Source organism: Macrotis lagotis, chromosome 3 (assembly GCF_037893015.1).
Source record: "Macrotis lagotis isolate mMagLag1 chromosome 3, bilby.v1.9.chrom.fasta, whole genome shotgun sequence".
Classification (NCBI taxonomy): domain Eukaryota; kingdom Metazoa; phylum Chordata; class Mammalia; order Peramelemorphia; family Peramelidae; genus Macrotis; species Macrotis lagotis.
Genome location: NC_133660.1, coordinates 44,514,744 through 44,540,691, shown reverse-complemented (window position 1 = coordinate 44,540,691; position 25,948 = coordinate 44,514,744). Strand labels below are relative to the sequence as shown.

Genomic DNA, 25,948 nt, shown 5'->3' with positions numbered 1-25,948 from the left:
CTCCCCCTCTTGCTCTGCAATCATATCATGCAGATAGAAAGGACATAGAGTTTTCTCAGTTTCATGCACAATTGAAGGCTTTTGCACTGGAGACATGATTTCTGGTAGATTAATATTGGAGTTTTCCCATCCTGCTCCCCTCCCACCTTAAACTATATGGGACCCGAGGGTAGTGGGAAGACCTTCTACCACCAAGTCACCCTATTGCCCTCTTCCTCTGCCCTGGAGCTACTCAGAACCCATTTGGTAAGTCAGGTAGTGACTATTGCTGACCCTTCACCTTTGTTTAGACTGCTTGACTGCTCACTGGGTTTGAATGATGGAAGTCAGTAATTCCAGTTGGAGATGGAGGATCACTAGGCCTTATCATATCTCCACTCCCTGCCTCCATCCAAGATATTCCAGGTCTTCCCTTCTGCTCTGCCTCTATGTCTTTCAGTCTTTTAGTTTTGTCATCTTAAGGTCTTTGAGCCTTGTCATCAACTCTGCAATTGGAGTGTGAGCTCCCTGAGGGCAGGGACCACCTAGCTTTTTCTATTGTTCTCTCCAGCACTTTTTCATTTATCCATTCATTCCACCTAGGTCAGAGGCTAGATGCCTCTTGTGACCTGCTGATTCTCCTTTTCATCATTCTATGGTTTTCATTGGGACAGGAAGACAAGGGAAGATCTTTGATTTCAAATGACCAAGAACCACAATGAGAACGAGAACTACCAACATTTTTCATTCTTGCTTTATATTCAATCCATCTACGGAATTATTAATGAGTAAATCTTTTCTTATCCCCCTCCCTTAAGTTTGCTGGGTTAATCATCTATACCAACCAAACACCTAAGTTTAAGACAACTTCCCTAAAATATTCTCACCCAAATACTATTTGTCCATCCTTGGTTAACTCTGGAAATGTCACAGTTTTACATTTAAAATTATACATAAAAATAAATCCTTGGAGAGACGGGCAAACAGATCAATTCCATATCTGAGAATCTATAATTCTAGAGTTAGTAATGATTAATGAGGGAAGAAATACAAAATGACTTTTGAACAATCAAGAAAAAATGATGATCAGAAGACATTTATCTATGAATTCACCCACTTAATATCTCATTTAATTCTTACCACAACCATATAACAATGCTGTTATTATTAGTTCCATTAAGGAACAGGAAAGTCATACACCTTGCCCAGGGTCACAGTTAGGAAATTACTGATGGTCCAACTATCAGAATACCTCTCAATGTAACTTGGTTACATAAAACTTTTTAATTCAATAACAAGGACACTACAATTTTTCATTCTGTTAAGTTCTTTTAAATAGGTAAACTGAATTTGTATGTTATACTAGGACTTACAACCAAAAGAAATAAAGAGAAGGTGATATTGAAATAGGAAACGAATTCCTGCTTCTTTCCTACAAGTTTTTAAAAGTTCTTGGAAAACTACAGAATCATGGAGATTAGTAAGAGCCTGGTAAATGGCAAGTGTAGAGATTACTTAGGCAACAAGGCAGGTCATGTTAGAGTATTAACATGTGATTACCAATAAGGAAAAGAAAAACAGACTTTGAGGGAGTTGTTAGCCTATTATATTTCTTGCAACAATTAAAAATATCCATGAGGTTAAAAACAATGATCTAACAAGGGACTCCTCCTTATTAAACTATAATTCTAGAAAGTAAAAAAATTGGTAACTTAAATTTTTTAATGACACACATTGGGCTTTTACAAAATATATATTTGGAACCACATGGATCTGAATCAGATTATAGTTTCAAACTGTATGAATTATACAGCAATCACAAAGAATTAAAAGAGACCCCTGAAGTCAGCTAGTCTGATCTTCATGAAAATGCAAGACATGGTTACTGAACTTACAGTAAATCCACCATTTTCCAAGAAAATAATTTGGCACTTGTTTTGTTCCTATGTATTATTAAGTGTTATCGACTTAAACTGTGTCAATCAACTGTGAAAGGGCAAAAGGAATGCAAATTGCTCAACTGGCTATTATTTTCCTCCACCCAAAAGTAAAAAGTAAACATTGGGCTATAAACTTACCCTTGTTCCACACTAGTATTTGGTCGTTGCCCAGATACAGATTCTGAACTGTCTGTCAAAGATGGCACAACAGCCAAAAATCTGGATAATGAAAAAATGATAATTATTTTAGACACCAAATCAAAATCTGTATTAACATGTAGATACTCAGTTATTTATGAAAAAGACATTGCAAACTATAGTTTGGCTTGTTACTGTCACCTAACATCCACCTGTTTATTCAACCCTGTTACTCGCCCAGTCTAGTTGATGTTATGATGGGGGAAGGGGTAGAAATGATGAAATATTTCTGAACCAAATCAATGCAAAATACAAAGCTGTGTCTACACCTGATGGCAGTTCACTACTGGAGTCATCATCTGAAGCTTTAAAAAAAAAAACAAGATTGCTTGCCAGCCATGTCAAAGGACAGTCAGCATAGATAACCAAGTACTGTCAATCCTTGGAACAAAGAAGAGAGTCAAGGAAAGACAAGAATTAGCTTGGCTGTTGGGAGTGGGACTGTGGGGAGAACTAAGTTCAAGGAGTGGAGCCATCAAGAGAATGAGGAAAAAGCCTCTGGAAACAATGAGAAGACAAAGCACATCAGGAATCATCAACTTTGGCTAGCCAATTACGCTAGGGATCTTTCACATTTCATTAAGGGAGAACTGAAGGCAGATATGGGTTGAATTTTTGTTGTTTTTGTTTTGTTTTGTTTTTGTATTTCACCTAAAACATTATCACCTGGTGATTATCCCTGTCCCTTCAAATAATCAATTAGCAAGTATTTATTAATTAGAGCCTTCAATATGACAGGCACTATGAACAAAAAGAATGGAAAATACCCTGCTTGAAATAAGCTCATATTCTAATTGGCAAGAAAACTGAGTTACAAAGTTCATAAAGTAGTTAAACAGAAGGCAGTTTGGGAGGGAGGGCAGAAAAGGCTTCATTCAGAAGATGGTAAATGGGCTTCATGTTAAGACAAGAGAAGGATGCTAAAAAGGTAGTGGGAAATGCATTCCAGGAAGTGGGGGGAAGGTGTAACCAGTACAAAACTGGAGACACAGGATAGAATTAGGACTGAAAAATAAAGGTAAGGCTGGTGTGCTTAGATTGCAGAGAGTATTTGTCCAATCCTGGGGCAGGGTTATATAGGACTTTAAAAACTAAATAGTTTATATTTTATAATTTACATTTTATATAAAATATATATATAGTATATATTTTATTATATATTATATAATTTATATTATATGTATTTATACTAAATAAAGTAATATATATTTTATAAGAAGCCCCAGCAGTGGAGTGACTGCAGAGTCACTGGCTCACATAGCTGCCTAAGGAAAACGACTCAGCAGCAGGATGCAAGGTGGACCAGAATGGCAAGAGGCTTAAGGGAGACCAATTAGGAAACAATTACAAAAGTCTAAGGAAGAGATGACTGGGTCTGAAGATGACTCTATATGCCAGGGGAAGGGAAATTATAAACCTGAAATACTGGAAGGATTACTGTTGCTTCCAACAGAAAAAAAAAAAAAGAGGGAAAGATAATGAATTTGGTTTTAGATATGCTGAGTTTAAGATATATTTGAGGGGCGGCTAGGTGGCGCAGTGGATAAAGCACCAGCCCTGGAGTCAGGAGTACCTGGGTTTAAATCCGGTCTCTGACACTTAATAATTACCTAGCTGTGTGGCCTTGGGCAAGCCACTTAACCCCATTTGCCTTGCCAAAAAAAAAAAAAGATATATTTGGGACATCAACTTGGAAATGTCCAACAAGTATAGTGATCTGGGACAGAAACTTAGGGAGGAGAGATTAAGATTGGATTTTTGGATCTGGGAGTCATCGGAATAGAAATATCAGCAAACTCATAGGAAAGGATGAGGGTTTTAGAAGAAGATAGAAACTTGGGGAAGACCTATGGTTAGGAAATCTGATGTCTGTGATAAACCAGTAAAGGAATCTGAGGAGTGATGGTCAGAGAAGAGGGAAGTAACCTAAGAGATAGAATTCAGAATGAAAGAATGGTCAACCTCAAATATGGAAAACACTGGTGAAGACTGAGAAAAGACTATCCTATTTGAATAAGTAAAAAATCACTGGTAACTTTAGAGAAAGCTGTTGCAATTGAGTGAAGTCAGATCAGACATGCCAAAGGTTAAGGAGTGAGAAGAAATGAGCTTGGCTAAGAAAAGTAGGAGAGATGTAGAATAATAGTTTTGGGGGATGGAAGGGTCTAGTGAAGCTTGTTAAATAAGGATGGGCATATCTGAAGGTAGCAGAGAAAGAAGCAATTGATGGGGAGAAGCTGAAGGTTGGGGGGGGGTGATTGAAGGTATAAACTGAGAAAATAGGAGGGGGATGGGATCAAGTACAAATGTAGAAAGGTTGGACCTTAGCAAGGAGAAGAGTCATTTCTTTTTGCCAGTCATTGGAGGAAATGAGGTAAAGGGTTCTGAGATGAAAATATTAGAAGGGGCATATTGAGTGACCTCAAGTTAGAGGCAAGAACCTCAGCTGGGAGAAGTATGGGGGGAATTGAGGAAGGAAGAGAAGATTTCTGAGGGGATGAAACAGATACAGCAACAAAATTAATTAGTGAAGAATTAAAGGGATTAAACTCTACTAAGCTGAGGACTCAGTTGAGGTTCGTAAAGTAGCTGGTCCAAATGGCAATGGGATTTCCTCCTGCCTCATTCAGCGGCCTGTATGAAGGAACAGAGGGAAGAGGTGGATGAAAGGAGTAATTCTGAGGTTTGGCAAGAAAAGGCTGAAGAAGGGACAAGGGGACAAGGCATTCAAGAGCAAACATCTACTGGGTTGAGGCTGGAGCACAGGGAAGGGTAGAACAGAGGTGAGTAGGTAAGTAGGTGGAGGAAGGGCTGAGCATAGGAATGTAGAATGATAGCAAGTTATGGTCAGATAAGACATGGACAAGCTTTTAGTTTGGGAAGTGGAACACCTATGGGTAATGACAAGTTCTAGCATGTGACCATCGACAGGTATGGTGGAGGCAGAGTAGGTCACAGGACTTTAAAAATATGAGGATATGGGATTTTACAGAGTTTGAGGGAGCATCAACATGGATATTCAAGTCCCCTCAAATAGAGGAAAATATGGAAAGAGAGGGAGGAGATGAGAAGCTGAGCCAGATTCTGGGTGCCAAAAACATGGAATTATTGAGAGGAGGCTGATATGCCAGAGCTACCATAATTTTGATTAGATGGGAAAATTTTAAGTGATTGAACTTCAAAAAAAGGAAAGGATACTGAGAGAATAAGGCAAAGGGAGAGTGTAAAAGCAGCGATGAAGAGCAAGGAGTACTGCAGCTCCTTCTCTAGTACCAGTGGGAAGGAGATCTGGGGAGGGAGATATATAGAAAAAGGGAAAAGTCAAGACTAGAGGCTGGACAAGGATGTGGTGGGAGAAGAACCATGTCTGAGTGAAAACTAATGAATGGAAAAGTGTGTGAGAAAGGACAGGATAAGGAGAGTTTGTTCAATATTGGACTAAGACTCCAGTGGAAGTGGTGAGCAGTGAGAGAATGAAACACGAGTATGGTCAGATTGAAGAGAATGGGATGAGACGGTGTGAGGTCAGAATGGGACAGTTATTCTTAAATGTCTGCTGATTAATTACAGGGATAGGAAAAGCCTTCGGGTAATAGGGGAGAGAAGCTGAAATTCTCCAAGGGAGAAAGCAGAGAGAAACAGGGAGAAAGCCAGGCTTGTATCTATTACCCTGGAGACTGACAAAGGGACTTGGGACTTTGAGACGGGCTGGGCAGGGGAGTGATCTCTATTGTAGAGATAGCTGGTTGGCAAGCGGGTCAGTGTCTGGACCAGACAAGGCCCTTGCAGCATGCAGGTGGTTCTACTTGCCTACCAATTAGTTATCTAATCTTTCCATTTGTCCCTTCACAATATGTCTCAACTTCTGACTCCTCCCTCCCCATGCTTTGTCCCTTCTGTGTTTTGCCAACTGGACCAGAGTTTTGCACAAGCAAATTATAAGATTTCTATGGCTATCTTATACCTTAATGATCAAAGTTTTACTGATTACATGAGGGTAATGAGTTTGTCCAATTCTCCTGTCAGGAAAATACACAGGTATTCAGTGTACAAATTCTTAAAAGGAATGAAGGTAAAGGGACAGAGCATCCTTTTATTCACATTTTCAAGTGAATGAATTATTCCTCTGCTTGTTTTAAGAAAAACAGAAATTAATTAAAAAGACTGCAGTCAAGTCACCAGAAGATTAAGAATTACTTCACCATTTAAAAACCCTCATATTAGGGTACTTCGACAAAAATTGTTTTACTAGCAATCTTTAGATGATGGCATTAAGAATTTCTTCAAACTGAATAATGTAGATATCTACATTTTAGGTTTTTAACTACTTTAACTTTTCAGTGTAATATATGCCCCAATTCTCTTCTAATTTAACCAAAAATAATATATAATAAAAATATTTTTCAAATAGACAGGACCTCTGGTAGACTTTGTTTCTGACTCCTTTCTGAAAAGCAAGAAGATAATTCCGTCCATCTCCTGAGAAAACTTCCACAGCAATAGGCTGGAAAAAAAAAAAAGAAAAATGATACAAACACAGCTATGAAATCACATTTCACAAACATGGAGTCCACAAACAAACTTGTGAATTCCAAAGCTTTAGAAACATTAAAACGGAAATTTTAAGGGTATGCTTAGAGTATAAAGCTCTCAACAGAGAAACTTGTTACATTCTACCACTTCGGTTTCTTTATTGAATTTCCTAACTAGTTAGTATAATAACAAATAACAAATCTGAATCTTCCTGTAGCTGTGTTTGCAAAAAGGAAAACACAAGCAATCGTTACATAAAATTATTACAGTATGTCTATTAAATAAGGAAAACTAGAGTTATAATGAGGAGGTTCAAAACTCCTTCCTTTCTCCTTCCTTCCCTTCTGTCCAGATGCCATAATGAAGAACTTTCTCTGTGCTATGGCACAAGGTACTAGTGACACAAGAGGTGGCTAGGTGGCACAGTGGAGAGAGCACTTGGAGACAGGAGAATGGAAGTTTGAATCCAGCACCGCCATTTACTAGCCGTGTGACCTTGGGCAAGTCACTTAATCCTGACTGCCCTGCACCCAGGGCCATCTCCAGTTGTCTTGATCCATATCTGCCCAGATGGCTCTGAAGGAGAAAATGAGGCTGGTGACTTAGCATAGCACCCATTCACTCAAATCTAATTCATTTGCTTATTCATAGCATCATCTCCCTGATGTCATGGTCTTCTTCAAGAATGAAGGAAGGACAAAAAAAATTAGTGACATAAATAGATAAGTAAATAGACATTGTATGTAAAGTCAATACAGTAATATCTGCAGGGCTCAATCAATCATGATCCTAGTAGGGTCATGGTCAATCAGATGAGCCTAGAAGGTGTGTAGGAGTCCAAAGTGAGGAAGAAAGGACTTCCAGACCCGGATGATAGACTGTGCAAAGGCCTAGAGGCTAGAGATGGAATGTCTCATAGAGGGAGCAGCAGAGAGGCAAACTGGACTAGAGTATAAGGATATACAAACAGCCTGGAAAAGTAGGATCTAGTCAAATTGTAAAGGACTTTACATGTCAACTAGTAGAGATTTTAATGTTATCCTAGATAAAGAAGGGAACCAATGATGCTTCTCATGCAGGGAGATGAAGATGGCTTTGGAAGCTGCACAGAGGGGTTGGGGAGAGAGGAGACAGGTGGGAGACCAGTCAGGAGACTCATGCAGCAGTCCAAGTGTGAAGTAAGGAGAGCCAAAGAACAGTGTTAATTGTTTGAGTGGAGCAAAAGGGACAACTGCATGACATAAGGCAAGATCAATAGGACCTGGGATCATACTAAATGTGACAGATGTGGGGTTGGGCTGATAGGTCTTAGCTTGAACTAAACCTGAAGGGATTTTGAGAGATATAGGTGAGAAGGGAATTTATTGGGGCCTGACATGGGTAGAAAATGATTTTTGCAGGACAGGAAGGTTTGAGACAGAGAAGTCAAATATAAAGCTACTGCAATAGTTCAGGAAAAGGGTGATGTGGGCCTGTATGAAGGCAGGAACCTTGGGTATGCAGAGAAGGATGAATGAGAGAAGTTGGGAGGCAGAAATACAAGATTTGTCCACTGATTGGATATATGGGATGAGGGAGAGTGAGGAGTGGAAGCCAGCACCAACATTGAGAAACAGGTTAACTGGAAGAATGATGGTGCCCTTAACAAAAATTGGGAAGGGGGAGATAACAGTTCCATTTTGGACATATTGAGTTTGAGAAGTTTCTGGGATGTCCATTTGAAAATGGCTTAATAGGCATGTGGGACAAGAAATGTCTTAATAGGTTGTTTGCCTAGAGTTAATGAAGAGACTAGATTAGATGTGTGTGTGTGTGTGTGTGTGTGTGTGTGTGTGTGTATATATATATATATATATATATATATATATATCTCAAATAAGCATATTATGGTTCACTCATTTCAGTTAGATCCAACTCTTTATTACCTCATTGGCAAAAATACTGGAGTGGTTTGCCATTTCCTTCTCCAACTCATTTTTACAAATGAAGAAACTGAGGCAAGCAGGGTGACATGATTTGCCCAGAGTGATACAAAATAAAATAAGTGTCTGAGGCTGGATTTGAACTCAGGAAGAGGAGTCTTCCTGACTTCAGGCAAGTTCATCTATCCAATAGACCACTTAGTTGCTCATGTATGCATATAGCATGTCCCTAAAGTTTTAGTGTAGCTTTAAGCTATTAAGCTGATTAAAACTAAGTTTTAACTTAAAAGCTTAACAAAATTAAGATTTAAAAGATTAAACTGCACTGACTTTTCAAACACTTAATTATATATATATATGCACACACATATGCATGTATGTGTTAAGTTTGTATGATTAACATACACACAGAGAACAATCTGCATAGAAATAATAATTAAACCATGTGAGCTAATAAAATCACTAACAAACTATGGAAATGAGAAGATACAGGACTGAGCCCTGGGGGTTCCCCTATAAGTTAAGAGCTAGCATATGGATAATCATCCAGTAAAGGAGATGGAGAGGAAGTCAGGAAGGTAGAAGAAGCAAAAGGGAGCAATGTTATGAAAATCCAGAGGAAAAAAGATGGATAAATGACAAGAGTCACGGCTACATCGTGGTCTGTCTTCTAAAATGATATGTAAGATACACTGTTACATACCAAAAGAAAGAATTTTATCTACACACACACACACACACACACACACACACACAGTCTCTTAAATCTAAAAGTCATATGCTTTATTATGGACTTTGACAAAAATAATAAATATAAGAGCAAAAATACCATAACAAAGTATCTTTTGTCAAACAAAACCCACCTGTAACAGGTACCTCCTTTTATGAACTTCCTTAATATCCTCATATGCAAAAATGCTGCATGACCGTCTGAGCTGACTGGGACCTTGCCTTGCTCCTCTCGGAATAATTGGTTCATGCATGCTGTAATGTAAACAATGTAAACAATGATAAAAGTCCTTGGTAAAAATGCATGATAAATACAATTGTAAACAATGATAAAGTTAATAGTAAAAATGGGTAATCATCAGGGATGGGAAAACATTTACATAGGCACAGTTAAAATAATTTAAAATTTTAATTTTAATTTAAAAAATAAAGTACCAAATACTTATAGATTACTTTTAATAAATGTGAACCTTGGCAGAGATACACATTTGTGTCTTCCATCCCTTATTATGCCTCATGTATCATAGCTACTCAATCTTATAGGAGTGAATTGTATATGATTTGAATGTCCTTAAGAGTGCTGGGCTAGAAGATGCAAAGATCTGGGTTCAAACTTCTTCTTTTGACATCACCATCAACAGCAACAATATAATAATTAATCACCATCTTATTCTCATTTCTTTGGATCGGGCTGAGATAGAAACAAATAGCCTTAGAAGACTTCTCTTGTCTGCAGATCCTTTCATAGAGGGATAAAATGTCTACTTTTTGCAATATAAGTATTATGTAGCCCCTGCCCTGAAAGTCTACTTACAACATCTTGAGCACAGCTCTAGGAACAGACATGATGATGGGGATGATAAATTCTTTTTCTCTCCCAAAATGGTTTTGATCTCATTCCATGTAGCTTGGAGGTTATGACTGTCTTGGATGGTGATATGGAGTAGATATTTTGGGGGTAGATTCTTAATTTCTGCAACCTGTTGTGGCATCTTGTATACTTTCTGATCACACTGATCAAGAAGTATGAATTCCTTTAACAATAACTGTTTAGGGGGCGGCTAGATGGCACAGCGGATAGAGCACTGGTCCTGGAGTCAGGAGGACCTGGGTTCAAATCTGGCCTCAGACACTTAATAATTACCTAGCTGTGTGGCCTTGGGCAAGCCACTTAACCCCACTGACTTGCAAAAACCGAAACCCCCCCTCCCCCCCGCCCAACAATAAATGTTTAGTAATTTCTCCTCATCCTGAATTACAATCACAAACTTTCTACAAAGACATTCTTCTTCACTGACATATTGCTCATGTTTCCCAAAAGGCTTTCCTGTACTTCCCTGAATAACTGAACCTTAGTATGACACAATCACCAATTTTCTCAATTATGCATAAAGTAAGTCCTTTATAAATGTTTATGGAATTAAACTGATCCATATAAACTGAGTGACTGCACATAAGCATACTATTAAGTAGTTTTTCCTTCATCTGCTAAATTACTTTCCTTGACTTCTGTGGTTTACTTACTTTGGAGGCAAGGTCTCAATATCCCGAATTTCCCTGGTTGCTGTCATTGTAAACCCATCAATGACGTAAAAATGTTCTTTACCAAAAAGAAGTAGGCCTTCACTAGTATCCAGGCCTTGAACTCGAGCACAGCGGTACATGTGTTGAATCTGTAAAAAACCAACAACTTTCAGTCATTGCAGGCTAATAAACTTTGATCACAATTTTTCTCAGTAATGTATATGAAACAGGATGTTCTTAACTATAGTCATGAGATATATTAAAGCAATCTTATGATCCTCTGGAATTTCCAAACCATTCCTAGACTATCAGGACCCAAAGCTGTCCTCCCATTTATTTATTTTTGTAAACAAATATTTGAAACCATATCATTATTAACATTTAAAATTGATTTAATTTTTTTCTCAATTACATGTAAATTTTTTTTTATCAATTCTGGATCATATTTCTGAGAATAGTTAAGTCATTCATAGTCAATCATCATACAAAATTGCTATTACTGTGTACAACATTCTCCTGTTTCTGCTCAACAGTTCTGGAAGTTTTTCCAGGTTTTTCTGAATCTGGTGCAGCTTTAAAAAATTATGACTAAATTATTTTGACATAGCAATATGTCAAATTGATTAAAATAATGGGATTTAAGAAGAAATTTAGAGGTAGTAAGATCCTACTATAAAAAGAAGCTAAGAAATGTCAATAATAATTTTTAGGTATATAAAACATTCATATTATAAAATACAAATAGTGTTTCCAGTGCCAATGCATATGTTTGCTTTATAAAACTGCAGCACACTTTTGATTTCTATCATTAGCATTACTTTTGTGAGGATTTATGTTGTACTTTTATGAGGATTTATGCCCAAAGAAGAAAACAATAAGAAAGCTCTTAACTGTCCTTGATAGGCAACTTACCAAAACTGGATGAACTATATACTTTTAAGTACTAAAAGAATGGGTACATATGATTCCTGTGTTACTGTCAGTGATCTTTCAAAGATTATATCAAAGAGGACAAGAAATTACCAAATTTTCAAAAAAGGCAAGGAAATGGAGCAAATATCGGGCTATTGAGTTTGGTGTTTGGTTTTTCTGCAAGGCAGTGGGGTTAAGTGACTTGCTCAAAGTCTCACACAGCTAGGTCACTATTAAGTGTCTGAGGCTGGATTTGAACTCAGGTCCTCCTGGCTCCAGGGCAGGTGCTCTACCCACTGCACCACCCAGCTGCCCCTAAAGCTACTGAGTTTTACTTCAGTTCCTGGCAAGTGATATAGAAGAGAAAGCAAGCATAGGAACATGCATTAACTGGGCTAAAAACAGGCTAAAATCTAGCTAAGGATGAATTAGGTCTTGAGGCAAAAAAAAAATAACATACTGAGTATCTTGGGGGAAAAATGTGCTACATTTTAAGTTACCCAGGATTATGGAGGAAAGTGAATCATCAGACATGTGGATGAAGAAGGAACCCAAGAAGGAAAACAAGTTTTTTCAGCGATAAAGAAATGGATTCTTTTCCCTATTCCTCATTGACACTGAGGCTCCTGATGTAAAAGGCAGAAATTTGATGAAATTCTGTTTTTTTCACATGTGGAGAGAACTGAGGCCCTTTCAATGTGGTTGCTGTTTTCTAGGCAGCTACCAACCCTTTGTAACAGGACTTTTCCTCTAAAACTTATTTCAACATAAATCAAGAAAAGTGTGACAGGAAGAAGACAAAGTCAAACAAGATTCACCTCATGTCCAGGTTTAAATCTATTACTTGTAATATGAGAATATAAAAAGCCAAGAGACAGTGAAAAACTATATTAATGAAAAAATCTGGAATAACAAGATGAACTTTCTGCTTTTGCTCTTGTCACAGTGGCAATAACAAAAGTACTAGTAATAAAATAGAAGTCCTACAGGTCCTTTTGTGGTTCTAACATTTCCTCATCATAGTTCATACTAATGACTTCCAGTGGATGGCTTAAAATTCTTAAATCTGTGGAAAGCCTCAATGTAACAATACCCCTTATTTATTAGCAGCTAAAAGAAAAGGGGATAAGAAGTGGTGCCCAGGGCAGGGGCCAGCAGAGTACTCAGAAGGCCTTGGAAGCCAGACAGATGCAGTCTCTGGTCCTGACAGAGCTTGGCTATCTTACTACTCAATTCTCTGGTTAACTAGCTAAGACTCTAAATTGCAGAAAGGTGGTAACCTGCATAGGGGAGGGATTCCTCACCAGGGAGCTCACTACAACAATGAAATCACAGGTTCAGTCCCTATCCTTAGGGCAAATTCTATGAAGCAAACAGAGCATCCTTTGAGCTTCACTCACTTCTTTACTCACTACCTACAAACAAATAAAGGACAAAACTCACTAATTTTAATCTTAATTTAAGAGTGCTTACTCGGTTTCACAAATTTCACAGATAAAAATAAGATACTAAAAATAAGGAAAAATAAGACAATAAAACCCACTGTATGACTTATCCAAGCTCCAGTTTATCACAGGAAAATCAAAGACAGATTCTCTAGTATCCTGACAAGTACCTTACTGACTAAATCACTAACCACCCTGCCCAAAAGTATCTGAACTAAAGCTTTTAAGCAAAGCAAGATCAAATGTTTTTGAAACACAATACCTTCTCTCCCTCTTCCAACAGGCGAAGTAATGTTGCATTATCTGTTTTTTCTTCCTCTTCTATGGAGCTGCCCTCAGCAATCTGGTCTTGTAGTTGTTCCTGGTTTTCTTCATCTCCCCCATCAGGGGCAGAACGAGATCTTTTCAGAGGAGGTTTCACCAGACCTGTAATGTTATTACCATATAAATTATTGTTATTTGTCATAGCTTAGTTTTTGTAGTGAGACCTTTATCTCCTATAGTTTTCAGGACTGGAATTCAAACTTCTCTGATGTGAAATCTCTGGCAGGCACAAACCACTTAGTAACCTCCTAGATAGTTTATTTGCTACCATATAGGACCTGAAATTCCTTAGGAGTTAATAACATTTATTAAGTGGCTGCTAAGGACAAAGTGTTGTAATAGGGGATAGGACAAAACTATACAGATGAATCAATCAATAAGTGTCTATTAAATGTCTACTCTATGCTGGAAGCTTATTGGAGCTCGCATTTTAATGTTGTTATTTAGCTATTTTAGTTGTGCCCTCATTTGAGGTTTTCTTAGCAAAGATGCTAGAGTGATTTACCATTTTCTTCCTCAGTTCATTTTACAAATGAGGAAAAACAGGGTAAACACAGTTAAGTGACTAGGCCAGGGTCACGTAGCTAGTCAGCATCTGAAGCCAGGTAAGAAGTTAGAAAGAGGTCTTTCTGACTCCAGGTCTGGCACTTCACTGCAAAGCTTAAAGTACAACTGCAGAATTCACAGTAAAAATAGTACAGTTTTCCTTAAGACAATGATGAGGTGTGTCATGTTAATTATTATTTCCAGAAATAAAAACAGAGATGTTATCATACTATGAATGTAAATACTATGAGGCAATAGATCACATAATACTTGGGAAAACCATCATGGTATATGCTGAGATGTACTGTCCTAGAGATACCTATACAGTAGTTTGGGTATGCACAAGGATGTGCTTCAGTAAATTATCTGGTCATAAGAAAAACAAGTAAAATCTACTCTTGGTCAGACATTTTGTGAATTAAATAAATTCCACTCTTTTAAGAGTGTGCCTTTGCGATGTTTTCCTTTTGTGCCTTTTCCTAATTATCAGTATCTGTACCAAGTAAAGCTAGAAATAGGCAGGAGATGTAAAAGTTCTAAATCAATGAGAGGGAGTCTCAAGGGAAAAAAAATGAAAAGAACTGCATAAATCATAAATATCCCAATCAACAGGATCAAAGTATCTTAGTTGCAATTGTAAAGCCAGGTTCACAAATAAATTAGCACAGCTTCGCTTCACATCACTCTAGAAAAACTTGGGTAAGTCTGCTGGTCTCATATGATGCTTTGCTCCTGAGAGGTGCTGATTAGCTTTTTTAGCAGGAGTTAACTTCCCTGCTTGCTAAATGGTGTAATAAATGAGGAAGCAAAATTCCTCCTCCCCACCATCCTCAGGGCTGCTAAAAAAGGCAGCCTGCACAATGCTGACAGTTTTCTCTCTGAATATATAAAGATCTAGAATCAAATTAGGTTGCCAATAGGTGAGCAACAGAAATCAAAACCTTCTGTATTGGGTGATGTCCTCAGAAAACAGCAGATCACATTTACATAGAATTTAAAGATTTACAAAGCATTTTCCACTGAGGTGGGCATTACTTGATCGATGAGGGAAACGAGGCTCAGTTTCAAAAGGGTGCCCTGTTCATAATCACTCAGCTCCAAAGTCCCTGAAGCCATGTTCAATGTCAGGTCTTTGTGAGATGAGTATAACATTATAGTATGCTGCAGCCAAGAAGTAGCAAGAGAAATAACTGGGACACTTATATGCTGATCTAAGGCAAGCATCTCAATAAAGAGAGAATAAAAATAACAGAAAATTGGAAAATAAATGAACCAAATTACTTTTGTTAAAATGCTTAAAAAATCAGAAATAAAAAAAATTTCTATCAATACCTCTTTTTGGCTCTAGATTCTCAAAAATTATCAAAATCGTGCAAGCTCTGGCCAATTCTACTAAACTAGAAAGACTTTTGAGTTTGGACTGCAAAACTTGGTCTCTTTTAGCACAAATAATAAATTCCCAGGAATGTTTGCTTGTATTTGAATGTGTACTTCCTGAAGTTATAATTATGTAAAAAGTGGTAAACGGTTTCAATCCAACAGAAATATGAGTGTGAATTTGAATACATGCAATTAAATCATTATTTGCATTAATTGGGATCTTGCCTAGCCTAGCTGAATGTAGGGAAGTTAGTCAGCAGATGGCTGCCAGAGCAGAATTTTTCTGCCATAGCAACTAATAAAAAAAAGACAAAAAAATACAATATGGATCTTTACCCTTGTGGTATCTTAAGTCCACAGTTATGATTGCACAGTATGTTTAAAAAGGGTGGGGGGGAAACAGAAGGTGTTAAGAATTTCAGTTTCATTTTACCTATGTTAACTTAAATGTTGATATTCTAAATGTGCAATCTTTATTCAACAAGTAACAAGTACATAAATATTGAATCATATCCATATTGATATTCTTACAATAGATAAAAACAAGAGAACCATGGATAATGAGAAAAACAGTTTAAAGATTCTCATAAAAGTGAATAAAAGAGTTAATAGAGCTGACTTTATCATTTTCCGAAAGGCAAAAACATATCTTGTCAAAGGATGTTTGATCATCTCATTTTATAGGCTTGTTGATATCTATTTGTGCATGTCTAGGGTCTATGTCTATATATAAAATGTCAAAGAAATGCTAAATTATTTACTGAAAATCATGTCATAAATTAATAATGGAATTGTTGGGAATACAAATTTCAACACAATCCATTTTTCTTTCTATTAGATTATAAAACAATCAGATTTTATTCCCTTCCTCCCCCAAAGAACAGCCAATTCAGTTTACATTATTTTAGTAACTTCTGACCATCCCACTTCTTGTAATCCAAGAATTTGAGAAAGGTAAATTAATCCAGATAACGGCATGGATGGACTCCCTCTCCATTATCCCACACCCATAAGAGGTCATGCAGACTCTGCCTGATGACCTTGAAGGAGAAGAACCCATCGCTTCTCCTAGTAGCTCACTCTACTTCCAGATAATTTTAATGTCAGGAAATTCTCCTCACTTTGAACCTACACTGCCTTCTGTATAGCTTCTCTTTATTGATCCTAGCTCTGACTTCTGGGGTCAGCAGAATGAAGGCTCATTCTTTTCTACATGAAGATCCTTTTATTCTTTGTACAGAGGTATCAGGTTCTCCCCCAAGTCTTCTTCAGACTAAGAATATCTACTGTCTTCAACCAAGGCCCTTCACCATCCTGATGACCCTCCTCTGGACTCTCTCTAGCTTATCAATGTTCTTCTTAAATCTTGTTTTCCAGACCTGAACACAAGACTCCAGATGAGGCTTGAAAAGGAAGAGAGTTAAGTAGGACTTTTATCTGGAAGTTACAACTCTCCTAATCCTATTCCAAATCACAATTTGTATTGCTGACCCAAATTGAGTCTTTAGGTTCACACAACTCCCAGATTGTTTTTGGGATTGCTGTTTAATTCTAGACACTTAGGGCAATCTCTTTAGCTCCAGAAGTGAGATGAGCACTTCTTGTTGGTTACAACATATCAGAGACAGATCCATAAATTGTCTGTTAGAATGCTAGCTTAAAAATAATTATGGAGTGTGATGCCAATGAGGACAAACTACAAGTGTCATCAAATTGCTGGCTATATAACACAAATAAAAAACAATCAGGTGATAACTAATTTTTCACTTTTGAGACAAAAATCAAACAATCCTGAAAAAAAGGTACTATTCCCAAATCATCTCAGAATTACTAAATCAATCACGTCTCTCCATTATTCCTATTTCTTCATGTTCTAATATAAAAGCACCCAAATGAAGCAGCCTGTGAAAGACTAAAGGATGCAAGTGATTTTAATGAACTACAAAGAGATAGTCTGACCTTTAACTTTGGCAATCGTATCTTCCCCATGTTCTGGCTCCTGCTGGGTAGACTCGCCTTCAGAACTTTCTACAATGGCATCTTGGACAAAGGCTGGGTTTCCTGAAGCTAGTCGCATGTAGTATTCCTTACTGTCATAGCTGATTGCTCTTCGGTATCGAGCAGGCTTCTAAAAAAATAATCAAAGAACAGTTCATTAAACCACTTGTCTATGCAGCAAGAGAGCCAGAAGCACTGAAAAGAGAAGTTGGTTGAGGGGAGCTGTATAATTTTGTAACCTATTTTCCAGATGTTAGGCAGTAATCACTAAGTATAGAATTTTCTTCAATATGACAAAGGTATATTAACTTTAACTGTGGCCAAATTAATGTCCCCTAAAGAAGTTCTTCTGGTATCTTGTCTTTTAAACTATAACCTTACAGATGAATATTTTTAAGAGTTAACCAAATATTGTCATGGTGTCCTTATGTGGAAATGATAAAAATATCAATAGTTCTGCACCTTCAGAAAGAGTGATTGGTAGTGGGAAGCATCAGAAAAACTACCTCTGCAGGTTTTTACCTATCAATATTGAGTTGCACTCTCTCACCTATAACTGCTCCCAATACACATAAATTGACCTTTCTAGGTTTCTTTTGCATTTTGTGTTGGTTTTCAAAGTTCCTACTCAGTAAAAATATTTCAATTAGAAATACTAGATTTGTAAGATCCTTTTCCTCCTTGAATTATACTCAGTTTTGAAAGGGAAGTTATTTTTAGTTTTAAGGCCCTCTTTGTCTTTTGAAATATTCCAACTCTTCTGATTTATAATAGAATCTTCCAAGTCTTCTAAGATTGTGGCTATGATTGTGGTTCCTTTATATCTGAATTGCATCTTTCTGGATGTCTGTGGTATTGTTTCAACTATGTGTGAAATTTGGATTTTAGTCATGAAATTCCCAGAAATCTTCCTTTTGGAGTTCCATTTAGGTGGTGATTAATGAATTCTTTTTATCTTTGTTCTTTGATTCTAATGTATCTTGGGCAGCTGTCATTTATGATTCCTTAAAATATACTGGTACAGGTTTTTTTTTTAATATCTTGGCTTTCAGAGAGTTCATTAATTTGTAAATTATTTTTCTTTGACCTATTTTTCTGATCATTTATTTTTGATAGCATAAATTTTATATATTTTTTCAGATTTTTATTTTGTCTAGGTTTTTTTTTTTCTGTTTCCTGGAGTCATTCATTTTTTTAAATACATTCAGGGAATTTGCTACTTGGATATGTTTTTATTACTTTCTCTTCTAAGCTATTTATTCTGCATCCAATTCTTTCCTCTGGAGCTTTTATTTCATCTTTTTTTTTTTTAGATCTCTTTTTGGTATTCACAGAAAAACCACTTTTTCCCTTGGATTCTCTGCTTGAAATTGTTATGGAATCACTCATTTGAGGCATCTCTGAATCTACTGTAATTCTTTACCTCAATTCTTAGCCTGGGGCTCTGAGCTATGAATAGGTTTTGTTTCTAGTTGTGCTTCTGGGGGTGATCACTGGCCATGGTTAGTCTGGACCATATCCCCTGCCCACTGACCCACACCTTCTGGCCTGAGGGGGTTCATGGAGCCCTGAATTTCCAAATTCTGTTGCCAATATAGATCAACTGAAAGACTTTGTGGTCTTCTACTTATGAAATCATTCTCTCCATTATGGGGTCTCTTTTGCTTGCTAGACTTTTGCTTTTCTTTTTCACTTAAAAGCCCCTCTTTGAGTTACAGAGGTCAGTTTCTAAATACAATCTGTTGATTTAATTTTTTTTTTGTATGGACTTGTGATTTCGTTAGTATGATGAACTGCCAATGTGGAAGTCCCTCAACTGATCTAGATGAGAAACTCATTCTGTTTCATATTTTATAGTATCATCATCAATGATGTCCCCTTCTGGGACACTGATTATATGTCCCACTTGATGAACCACATCATCACAGAGCTAGTATCAATCAAGATAGGACATAAAATAAGGTTTGCCTGATTCTAAGACTGTTTCTATTAATTACAATATACTGTCTCATGGGAAAAATTCTTCTTCCAAGGTCATACGTTCAGGGACACTTTATATAACATTGCCCCAATTAGCACTCTTTCAATAAAGTCATTATGGACTTTAGATTATAAGCAAGCCCCTCTGTAAAGTCACAGATCCCACAGTAGCTGATCTACTTAACTAAGCATCCATCATAGCATTCCTATGGAAATGACCAAGACCCACATCCTCTGTCTCTGCCTAATATCCTTTCTGAACAAATTAATTATTGATATTGGGCAAAGATTCCTCTATTTGTGAAACAAAATTGAATTAGCTTCATTTCCTATTTCCATGTGTGTGAAAACATATAGTTTATGAATTAATTTATAACATAAATTATCATGTAATTAGGAGGGACATTTAAAAAAGGAATATAGTAGTGAGCTGAAGGAAACCCTTAGGCATGCTATAAGGAGAAGTATATTTCCCTCATTTAAAAATGATTCTCTATTTGCCCTATTAACATTTCCCCATAAAACACAGATAATATGAAGATAAGGGTCTGAGAAAGCCTGTGTTATTAAACATCAAGAAAACAGACCCATTAAAGGGAAGGGTTCATATGTTTACACTCTTCAAATTTCTTTGGATAGAGCTAAAATAGAGTAGAATACCATGAATCCAAAGTTTTCACCAACACTTTAATATAAGCCTGAGATGAAAATTAAGTTCTAGAATCTTCATTTCTAAAATATGGTCTTTTTTTCTTTCATATTTTTCATTCAGAAACTAAACATGATGTGATAGGATGTTTTCTACTTATATATAAATAAATCTATTACCTATCCTGCCTTGACCAGATTAAGTATACTTTTATACTTATGCTAATATAAAGTCTAACAAAAACAAATGTACTTTTATGTGTTTCTAAAACAGTTTTAATTACTAAGTCCATAACAATATCTGAGAATAGACTTTAATTGAAGAGTAGGAGTGATAAACAAGAAATAGAAATTAAAAGTAAAAATAAAATACATAAAGCATTAAAATAAAACTTCACTTAGAAGTGGAGCCAGCCAATGGAAAGTGTCCTAAGAATTCTGTGAAGGTGAAAATTAAGAAGATTAGTATAAGTCTCTTATTCTATGGAATAAGATCTTTTGAGTAGGGTACGTAAGTATTTATGGTACATAAGTATTTATAAAGTTCTTATTTCAGAATAAGTGAAGGTGGAGTTGGCAAATTACAGAAATGTAAAGGAGCACATAAGGCATTACTGCACCGAGGTGCAATCTATTAAATTATTTCTCCAAATACTTTTGAGACATTACAATGTTTTCTGAGAAGCAAAAAAACTGCATTCAACTGGCCAATAGACAATAATAAAAGAACTTAAACCTTTTTATTTTAGTCATAAATTTTAAAAGGTTCATTCTTTCTGATGTATAATATTCTTGTTGGGCCCTTTCTACTCATCTCTACATTCCCTCCCCACCTCCATCCACAGAAAAATAATCTTGAATTTTGCAAGGTTCCTTCTATGTAAATTAGAGTATATAATATCAAGCAAGACCAATTTCTAAAGCCAATATAAGTTTTATTATGAGCAGTGAAAATTTAGCCTGTTAGTGAGCAACATTCTACAGAAATGATTAGGCAGATTGGCAAAGGACAGAAGAACATATTTCAGCACAAATGTTCTAAAATTTTAAACCTAAAAGTATTTATTGAGAAAGCAATGTTGAAAACCAATCTTTTAAGTTAGTCTGGTCCATCATGCATTAACGACTGTGCATGTAGTTGACATTCTTTTAAGGTACTTGATGCTTTACCTTTTGAGGAATGGTATCATCAGGAGGGTCAAGCTGCTTACTTGGGGTGGCAGACTGAAAACAGGGGATTAAGTACAAAGAGATCAGAAAAAAAAATCATGTGGGTATATATATATCTTTGTGTGTGTGTGTGTGTGTGTGTGTGTGTGTGTGTGTGTCTGTGTGGTGTATGTGTGTGTGTGTTGTGTATGTGTGAGCACACATTTGAGAGTTATTGGTGAAATATGAGCTAACATAGTCTAGCTATGAGCCATACACTCAAAGAAAGAAAATTTTGAAGTCTAAGCTGCTTGACATGATGAAAATTTGTATTTTATGATTATTTTATAAATGAAATAAAATAATTCAAGAAAAAACATAAAAATATCCAATGCTGTTGAAAAAATATCATTACATACACATATACACATCTATCTACCTATCTATCCATCTATCTATAGCAAGGGTATCTAGCTCTCAAAGCCCATTATTCATGTAGACATTATTACATTTTATAATCATTCTCATTAGTAACATTGGGTTATATTGGATTCATAAATAAATAGTAAATTCCATATGTAACTCTTGACAAGTTTTTTCCTTGGGCAATGTGGCTCAGAAGAGCTAAAAGGTTGGACAACCATGATAGAAAGACTAAAATCTAAAAAAAAATTCTCTTGCATGTGATTTGATATAATATGCAGAGAGATTTAGTGACTTGTCTAGTGACACAGAACTAGCCTCTGAGCTGGAATTCAAAGTTGGCCTCCAAACTCCAATTCTAAATTCTATCCAGTGTGACCTCACTGAAGCTCTCAAACGTTTATGTAATGGGACCCCTTAACATCCTAAAAATGACTGAGAACCTAATAGTTTTGTATTATCTATTGCTATTTATTACATTAGAAATTAACTAAAAAATATATTTGTTTGAAAATAACAATTCACTCATTACATGGTGGCATAAATAACATATTTTTTAAAACAAAAGTGTAAAGAGAGTGTTTTTAAAAACCTCTTTAATGTCTGATCTAATAGAACAATTGGAGTCTCCTTTTTGTTTCTGGATTCCCAAAACCAATAGCAGCAACTAGCATTGATACAGCACCTGCCATAAGTCAGACCCTCTAAAGCCAAAGACTTTATATGATCTCATTTGACTCTTCCAAGCAGTTTTGGGAGGCAGGTGTTATTATCCCCCCCCCCCCCCAAGTGATGCAGCTACTAAGTGACTGGTGCTGGATTTTTGAACTGGGGGGTTGCTGCCTCCAGGTCCATACCACTAATGGCCTGTTGGGATAGTTTTGGTTGAAGTATATGAAGAAAATCCAGGATTATATACGTGTAGTTGAAAAAAGGGAAGATAACTTTAATAGGCAAATAACATCTTATTATTATGAAACTTTCATTTTTAAATCTCTTGGACCCATCACAGCTACATCCACTGTTCTCAGGACCACATTTTGAGAACTGTTGCCATAGTAGGTACAAAAACCTAATGCTTAATAGTATCTCCAACCTACTGATTGATACCCAGGCAGATGGGTAGCAGGAAGATTAATTTATTTAATTAAGAACAAGAACTGACAATTATCTAGGCAATAGGACTCAGGACTGGACCTGTGATTTCATTAATACAGAACTCTCCCTTCCAATCCGGATTTGGAACTTTCTCTGTAGCCTTCGCAAGCTCCCCAGGGTAAGGCAGAGGAAGGGTATCATGCAGCCAAGACGTGGCAACCCTGTATTCAGGTCTGGGCTGGCTGAGGACAGCTCTTTATTCACTACCAATACAAGTTTGCAAAACCCTTCATATATATCATGTCATTTGAAACTTGGACCTCATGACATAAGAATTGCAAGTAGTTTCACCATCATTTTACAAATGAGAAATCTGAAGCTCAGAGAGTATAAGAATCAAATTCTGCTTTTGAAACTCTAGCTATGGAATGTTGGGCAAGTTATTCAAAGTTCCTGGCTCTTCTGCGGCTAGGTGGTGCAGTGGATAGAGCACTGGCTCTGGAGTCAGGAGTACCTGAGTTCAAATCCTGATTCAGACACTTAATAATTACCTAGCTGTGTTGCCTTGGGCAAACCACTTAATCCCATTTGCCTTGCAAAAACCTAAAAAACAAAACAAAAGAGAACAAAATTCCTGGCTCTCAATTTGTTTATCTGTAAAATGAGGGGAAACACTCAATGTCATCTAAGGTCCTTTTAATGGAAGTGCAGCACAGAGACATTCATGAGAGAATTTCATGGACTCAGACTATCTCTCAGTCAAGGTAACTTTAATGCAGGTCATACAAAGTGGTCTAGGTAGGGACTCTAGCTCAGGGTGCCAGGGGCAGGCTGGACATTGAAGCACAGTAGGCTAGGCTGGGAAGGGCCTTAGCTAGGAGCAATAGAAGCATGCTCCTTAAATAAGATGGGGTAAACAAAAATACTTTTGACAAGTTTAAGAATGTTGTGGGGGGGGGGGTGTCTAGACTTAGGATGCTTAGAGGGGGCTTCAGGCAGGATACAAAGGATGCGGGCATCTGAACTCAGACTCAGAGGGTGTCTTAGACAGAATGAAAACATATCTGTTACAAGATGCAAAGGGTTTGTAAACAAGTTGTTCAAAACATCTTTTTCTAAAACCAAAGCAATGGGGGTTCAATGAATTCAGAATAGAGAGGGTTGGGGTCTCTAAACTCAGAATAGAGAGGGTTGAGATCTTATCACTTTCAAGTTCTGGGGGTGAAGGTGTTAGGGGTTTGGGGAATGGGGTGGAGAGCATGACCCAAGATTTTTCATACACACACACACACACACACACACACACACACACACACACACACACACTTGTGTTTTTGCAAGGCAATGGGGTTAAGTGGCTTGCCCATTTGAACTCAGGTACTCCTGACTCCAGGGCCAGTGATCTATCCACTGCACCACCTAGCTGTACATGATCCAAGATTTTTAAAAGTGTTTCCAGCTGAGCACCACCTTCAGGAGATAGCTGTATCAGTCAAGAAAAATGTGGAATATGGATGTGGCTACCAAGGAATAGTCCAGGGAATTTTGAAAGCTGACCACCAGTAACTATGAGATAGAGGACCTGTAGTCTGTACTTATCGATGGGCTATATGATAAGATAAAATAAAAAACCTGTGAACTATTAGCATTTGCTTCAAGCTCACAGACCTATAACCACTGCTAGGAAATGACTGAAAATACATGAAGGGATTATTTTCTTTGTGTAGATATTTAAAACCAGAAACTGCTTGAGTTCTTGTTAAGTGTAGAATTAAAAATAAAATTAACAGGTTCTAAGGGAAAATGCAGTTAGCTGTAACTCTCCTATTGGTGATGGCATTGTCAGGCTCTAGAGGGAAAATGCCCATTTTATAAAGAGTTACAAATCCATACAAATTTTTGACTGAAACTTGTAGCAGAAAGGGACCCTCCAAGAAGCCTGAGGTATAAGTTCCTCTTCAGATAGACACTGGTTGTGTGCAACTGGCAAAATCACAGATCTGAGTGATTCAGACAACTCTTTAAGACTATCTGTTGAGAGAAGGTGCCAAATTTCCTATAATTAATGAAATCGCAAGACCAATAAAACAATTATAATAAAGTAATACAGTACATCAATATTACTTTATTCCACAGTTCTGTTCATCTCCTAAATATACTAATTTCCAATTGGAGAGAAAATAAATGACCAAGCTGCTAATTTAAATGAAGTTAAGATTTCAGGTAGGATATTTTAGATAATTCATATAATCATCTGAAACAGCTTTCAAAAGAACAGAGAAATTTGAGCAGCTACCATAAAACATAAAGATATGCATACTCACCAATACATTTGTCTCTTGTTCAATTTCTGGCACATAAGGGTAGTGATTATAAAACATGTCATTCCGGACCATTTTCTTCCTCATTCTGCAGGGCCCTTCCGTCATCTCCAGCATCCATTTATCCAGATGGGAGCCAATGGGAGGACCCCACAGACCTCTCTCCCGCAACAGCTCGTACTCTATTTGGCACCACTCTTCAGTCACATATTTCAAGGCATTTTGCTGTCGCTGTGTATGAGAAGATTTCCAAGTTGGTATCCAATCAGAAACAATAGTAGTAATAATAATAATAATGATGATGATGATAATAAATCTAGAAATAGAAATCTAGAAACAGCTCAAAAACAGTTCATACTTGGAAATAAGAAGAGTGTATAGTAATTTTGCCAAAATTATTTAATTATGACTGGATCAAGGTTGTCTTATGAGAATGGAAGAATTTGTTTTGATGACACAAAGCACAGCAATCAGTACTTAAAATGTATTACAAGTATATGATAAAGAAAACATATACATACTTCTCTGATGCCTCATTATGACGTGGAAAGACTATGCTAGCAGAGTATATGCTGTAACAGGACTACCAAGTTCAAACAGCTTTAAATAGAGGCCTGATGAAAGGTTTGACAAATGTTTATTAAATGCTCACTTTGAGTCAGGAACTGAGTCAGAAAGGAAAAAACAAACAAACAGAACAGTCTCTCCCTTGTGGAGCTTACATTCTACTAAGTGCATCAAACATTCACAAATAAGTACACTAAAGGGAAAGTTGAAGATGGAATAATAACTGATGGAAGAGTGCAAGAGTCAAAGAAGGTTTAACCTTGAAGGAAGAGATTCTAAGAGGCAGCAATGAAGAGGGGGTGCACCACAGACATGTACACCTCCACAAGCAT

General features: G+C 36.8%; 1 protein-coding gene across 7 annotated transcripts in view; it reads right to left on the bottom strand.

The window, feature by feature from the left end:
* The window catches only part of WDFY3 (WD repeat and FYVE domain containing 3), a 311,818-nt gene that overhangs the window by 34,327 nt on the left and 251,543 nt on the right, over positions 1-25,948 (bottom strand). For 5 of the 7 annotated variants that reach the window (XM_074228578.1, XM_074228572.1, XM_074228573.1 and 2 more), the window contains 8 exons: positions 25,053-25,280; positions 21,229-21,282; positions 17,392-17,560; positions 13,445-13,608; positions 10,826-10,974; positions 9,436-9,556; positions 6,536-6,621; positions 2,058-2,138 (listed from right to left, as the gene is read on the bottom strand). In XM_074228578.1, coding sequence (XP_074084679.1) covers positions 2,058-2,138; positions 6,536-6,621; positions 9,436-9,556; positions 10,826-10,974; positions 13,445-13,608; positions 17,392-17,560; positions 21,229-21,282; positions 25,053-25,280 — 1,052 coding nt within the window. The remainder of the gene's footprint in view (positions 1-2,057; positions 2,139-6,535; positions 6,622-9,435; positions 9,557-10,825; positions 10,975-13,444; positions 13,609-17,391; positions 17,561-21,228; positions 21,283-25,052; positions 25,281-25,948) is intronic. The other 2 variants (XM_074228575.1, XM_074228577.1) reach the window with 1 other exon arrangement.